The sequence below is a fragment of the Vigna radiata genome, chromosome 6 (genome assembly GCF_000741045.1).
Source record: "Vigna radiata var. radiata cultivar VC1973A chromosome 6, Vradiata_ver6, whole genome shotgun sequence".
Lineage (NCBI taxonomy): Eukaryota > Viridiplantae > Streptophyta > Magnoliopsida > Fabales > Fabaceae > Vigna > Vigna radiata.
In genome coordinates, this window is record NC_028356.1 from 32,637,018 (window position 1) to 32,643,017 (window position 6,000).

Sequence of the window (6,000 nt, forward strand, 5' to 3'; positions counted from 1 at the left end):
TTGATTTGTCTCAGATTTACCTATTCAAATATATATCAAGTAGTATTTAATTATAATTTCGTTAAATATTTTGAGTTCACAAGTTAGTTTCAAACAATTTAATATTTCTATTCCGACCACAACTATGTCCACGTGGATTTGGCGACTCCTCAAGCTTATGAAAAGTGAGTGCAGACAGTTGCAAGATAGTCATATTTTGAAAAAGCTTTATTTTATGGGCTAACTCAAAGGCATGTGTGTTCCATGAAATAGTCTAAGAGATTGATTTGGTTAGTTGGTACCAATTATTTTATTATTTATTTAAACAATAGGTATTAATCTTACATATAGTTTTTCATTATTATATTTAACATGTACTTCTAAGGTTATTTTGAGGATATTTTATTATTGTATTTGTTATTATACTTGTCGCTACCTGCGCAACGTTATCTCGGTTATCAACGGTGTCATCATATACTGTCGTCATTTATCATTATTATTATTGAAGTTCCAATTTCGACTGACGATCACACGATTTTCATTGCATTGGCCAGACGAACAAAATGATGTCAATGACGCCTTCATTGAAGATCTTACATGCTTTTAGCGTCTTTTGAAGTTATGGATATGCTCTTTCGTCATGCATGGTAGCATACCTCAACGATTTAAAGTGTCAATATCACTCTCTTTACTTTTTCATGTTCATTTTGTGTGGTCGCGCGTTTCGTCTTCTTTAAGACAACTATTCAGAGTGTCGAGGTTGCTCTTTTCTCTTTTTCAGGTGCCTTGATTAGAGAATCTTAGATTTTTAAGTTTTCTCTTTCTTGTTCATCAATGACTTCTTCCAATCTCTTCTCACTTCCCTTTTGTCCCTGTTATGTTTGATTTACTCATATATGTTTTGTCTTCCGTGACAAAGATAAATTTTGTTAGTTTATTTATAGTTGTGGTGAATCTTCCATAATAACATCTTTATCCACTGGATGTCAACAATGTATTCCTTAACGGTGATTTGCAAGAAAAATTTACATGAAATAGTCTTCCAGATTTGTTGCTCAAGAGAGTCTTCTATGTTGATATTTCATCTTATATATGTTGTATTTGCAAATCATTAACAATTTGATGTTACTCGAGTGCAAAAATAAATATTTTCACTAAATCTATTGATTATATCAGTGGCAAGCTTGGTACATACGATTTCTATGTACAAGCTTGAGAGAGACTATTAGATATATTATGTTTATCTTACCTTTATCTTTTATCTTTAGTTAATTTATTATTATTTTTATTTGTATTTTATGTTTAGTTCATACTTCTTCTATCCTATATTTATATTCAAAACAAGGAAGATTATACATAATTTTTCACTATATTTAACATAATATAATAAAAAACTATACGAAAAATTAATCTGATACATAGTTTTTTTTTACACTGTACTAAAGAACATAATATAATGAAAAACTAACATTATCCTAGTATACTCCAATAAAATTAAAATTGAAAGTTTAACACATCCAATATTTTGTATAATTATTTTTATCAAAAGGACAAACAAAGCTTGTTTCAATTTTGTGTTTATGCATTACACGTGATGTATTTTTCTTAATTTTGATTAGAAAGTATATATAACTTTTAAAAGTACAAGAGGAGGAGTAAAAATAAATAAGATAAGTACCATAATGGTAGAAAAAAATATCACTTGCTAAACAAAGTTATTGTGAAGTAATATAATTGAAGAAGATATATAATATAAAATATTTGGTAAAAAATAAAAAAAAATACAAAAAGGAACACCTTACTAAATATTTTAGAAAGACTCCATTGGTAATGAGAAATGAAAAGCTTAAAATGTTACAAAGTCAAAGAGTACTCATTTTATTTATTACTGAGAAAATTAATATTTCTAAATTCAACGTCAACAATTCATGTTTAAAGAGATAAGCTTAACCACTTGGTGAAATTAAATTTTAAAGCACTCTTAGAAGATCAAACATCAACGTCTTTCCACATTACTGTATTAAGTTTTAAATATAGTTTGATGTGTTTTTTTAATAAGATAATTACATATTTAGGCTTATGAAATTGTTTTCTTCAAATGATATATCAAAATATAAATTTATAAACTTCAAATTATTTTAATATTGGATAAGTTGATGTTAACTAAATTTGAAAAATAATATCATATTTGGTTTTATTTATGAGAAACAGATGATAGTTTTATTAAAATATAAATAAGTAGTCTATGATTTAACACTGTTATCCAATCAATTTAAAGTTATATATAAAGTTACTGACTTTTATCGCATTTATTTTAAAAGTTATCCTAACGATTATTTTTATTAGTTGGTAACGCAAAATCACAATAACAGTTAATAGAAATTGAATTCTTAAGATAAAAAATTTAAAAAAGGTTTAGAAAATATATAATTAATGATGTTATATATATATATATATATATATATATAGAAAAGAATAAAAGAAAGTAAAAAGAGATATGAAGAGAGTAATTAAAATCGAGATTATGATTGTGATGATAAAAAATTCAGTAAATAATGAAATATCATAAATTTTACTTATTACAAATATATATAAAATTTAATTGAATTTTATTTTAATTGAAATGCTCTTAATTTTTAATTGTGTTTGTATATTGTTTTAATTGAAATTAGAAAAAGAATAGGTGGTGTAATTGGAAAAAATACAAATTTTAATTAGATTAATTTTTAATTAAATAGTATTATAGTTGACAACAGGTAAATTTTTAATTATAAGTAATTGCGTTAAATATTTAGAATATATTTTTCTCCAATAGTACTCGTTGTTTTAAAATAAAAATCAATTTAATCACTGAACTATTTTCTAAATATATTTTATGTAAAAATTATATAAGTATGTTTTAAAGTTTTAAAAGATAAATAGTCATTAAATATAATAAGTATTAACATATATAATTTTTAATGAAATAAAATTACAATTTTAATAGATTTTTTTTATTATCTCAATATTCATAAAATTTAAATAAATTAATAAAATTAAAATTTATATACTAAAATTATAATTTTTTTATTATAATAAATATTTTATAATTATAATAAATATATTATTTATCCAATCCTGAAAATCATGTTACATAGTGTTTCAATTGATAAACCAGTTTTCAAATGAATTCTTTAATGTTAATGAAATATATTAATCTAGATGCTAAATTAATAAATATTTTGATACTTGAAAAGGAACTCAAACAATTTTATTAATTGGGGAAAAAAGTGGTAATTTGACAGATGACATATCATATCAACAGACTCCATGGTGGAAGTTGAAATACAATATCAAAGAATTTTTGTTCTAATTTTGTCGTGTGACCTATATATAAATAATATATAAACTTATGATAAATTTTAATATAATTTTAGTATCTGATTTTTGCTACAAAATTAAACTTTATTTTCATTTAAAATTTTGATACTTTTTAATATTTAAATTTTAAAAATATTCAATATAATCATTTTAATTTAATAATGTTAAAACTTTTTAAAATTTGAAATGTAATCAACACTAACATTTAAGTTATTTATATTTTTAACATGTTTTCACTTGAATATCAATTAAAAAGTTAATAAATCAAAATAATTTAATAAAATTAAATTAAAAATATAGATTTATTATTTTTTAAATTTTATAAACAAAAATTTATTAAAAATTTAAACAAAAATAAATATTAATTTTACATAAAAAATTAAAATACTAGAAATATATTTAATCCAATAATAAAAAAACACAGTATTTCGAAATCATGCTTAAATATACACGAAAGCATAGCAATGACGATAGTTGCATGACGTGCGTTCATCTGTTGCTTTTTTGCTCATTTCCTGCAACTTTCCTCTCTTCTCCTTAAGCTTATATATCTCATATCCCTCACTCTCTCCCAAACATTAATTTCATTTTCTCTTCCAACAATATTCTTCAATGGAACCAACATGCTTGGATACTTCACTCAATCTCAACGTTGATCCTTCTTCTGTTCACACGGTTAGTATATATTAATTCCCATATACAAACAACATCGATTTTCTCAAAGAATCAAAATTGTTGTTATAACTTGTGTTTTTCATTTTACTCGTTGAATTTCTGACACCGGAGGTTCTGTGAGCAGGATATGGTGTTGGAGGAAGAGTTGCAGAGGCTGAGACGTGAGAACAAGAGGTTGACTGAGATGTTGACCCACTTGTGTGACGGCTACATGGTTTTGCAGAAGCAATTGACCCAATTGAAGAACACAAATTTTGAGCAAGACCAACTCGAATCACGCAAGAGAAAAGCAGTTAACAATAACAATGGCGAGTGCAGCTCCATAACAGAGGATTCCTTCAAAAGGTACAGCTACAAGGATTTCAGCTCCTCCCCAAAGGTTTCCAAGGTTCTTGTAAAGACACAAGCTTCTAATAACAGTTTAGTAAGTCACTAAAAATCTTCAATTTTTATCCATTTACACTGAAAATTTGATTAGTTAACTCTTATTAATAATAATAATACTAACCGAGAATCTTGATTTTATTTCTGGGTGTATTTGAAGTATGTGATGGATGGATATCAATGGAGGAAATACGGTCAAAAGGTGACCAGGGATAACCCTTCTCCTAGAGCTTACTTCAAGTGTTCCTTTGCTCCAAGCTGCCCCGTTAAAAAAAAGGTATCGTAAAAATCGATATCGATTAGAGATAAGACCAATTTAAAATATATATAAAATTGTATTAAATTTAAAATTTATTTGTTAACATTTTGTTTTATCTTTTCTTTGGTAATTGGTGGGAATATTATGCAGGTGCAAAGGAGTTTAGAAGACCCTACAATACTTGTTACAACATATGAAGGAGAGCATAATCATGGTAATGAAAGAGGTGAAATTGAAGGAGGAAAAGGGTCAAGTCCAGTTTCTTCACCAAAAGCCAGAATTGGAAGTGTAACGCTTGATTTGGTCAAATCAGGATTGTTTGAAACTGCCCAAAAGTCATCTATCCAACAATTTTTGGTTCAACAAATGGCTACTTCTTTGACAAGGGATCCCAATTTCACCACAGCACTTGCCACTGCCATTTCAGGAAAAATTCTAGAAGCCAAATGGTGAATTATTAATTTTAAAAATAATCTTTTTTAATTCAAACAACATCAAAAAAGGTTATTTTCTTAGCACATGTTGCTCTTAGCAGGGAGTATGTTAGATTGTTTGCTTCTTCTCAGAGGCTGCAGAGTCATAGTAGGATTGTATATAGAAAAGTAAAGTCAGAAAAAAAAATGGTTGAAATTTCATTGGTATTTGCATTTCCTTTCCAATAAAGTTATGAACCTTTTCTTTTTCTGCCCAGCCAAATTAATTTCACTTAAATCTCAGTACAAGTAACACGATAACATATCGTGTGTATTTGAGGACGGTAGGAATTTTGACATCTGGTTACACAAATGGATACTGTTATGGAGGTGATTTGCAGAAGAAAATAAAGTATGTTTATCTTAAAATTAAACTTTTATTTATAGAATTTATAAGAATTTGACAAATTAATTTATCTTTTAATAATTATTAATATTAATCTTAACCACTCATCAACAGTAATTATCGAATCAAATATGTTTTAACTTTGTTTAACTGTTATCATGACCTAATGATTACAAAATTCTTTTCTGCACTCCGACCGCTCAGTCCATTCAACCTAGTACACAGTCTTACCTAATCGACTGGCTCTTAATTTATAGTAACAAATACTATAATATAAAATGTCACACAATATATATATATATATATATATATATATATATATATATTCAAATTACTCAAATATATATGCAAGTTACTCACATGGTATTGGGATATATTTTTGTAAGCATACTCGTTAAAATGTTGTGAATCCTTTATCAATTTCTTGCCACTTGATAATTTCATTTATAGGGTTTAGGTTATTAGTGAAACCTAGAAATTTCATTTATGTAATAGTTTTCACACTCAATACATATCAACTTACC

At 26.0% G+C, this 6,000-nt stretch overlaps 1 protein-coding gene across 1 annotated transcript; it reads left to right on the top strand.

Moving 5' to 3' along the window:
* The first annotated feature begins 3,931 nt into the window (after positions 1-3,931).
* Positions 3,932-5,454, top strand: LOC106764381 (probable WRKY transcription factor 40). Its single transcript, XM_014648669.2, has 4 exons — positions 3,932-4,014; positions 4,139-4,438; positions 4,559-4,675; positions 4,808-5,454. The coding sequence occupies exons 1-4, from the start codon at positions 3,952-3,954 to the stop codon at positions 5,108-5,110; spliced, it is 783 nt and encodes a 260-aa protein (XP_014504155.1). The 5' UTR covers positions 3,932-3,951; the 3' UTR covers positions 5,111-5,454.
* Positions 5,455-6,000: the final 546 nt, after the last annotated feature.

Coding starts and splice junctions, on each gene's coding strand:
- LOC106764381 (XM_014648669.2), top strand. CDS start 3,952: ATGGAACCAACATGCTTGGATACTTCACTCAATCTCAACGTTGATCCT. Junction 4,015..4,138: donor ATCCTTCTTCTGTTCACACG/GTTAGTATATAT, acceptor TTCTGTGAGCAG/GATATGGTGTTGGAGGAAGA. Junction 4,676..4,807: donor GCTGCCCCGTTAAAAAAAAG/GTATCGTAAAAA, acceptor AATATTATGCAG/GTGCAAAGGAGTTTAGAAGA.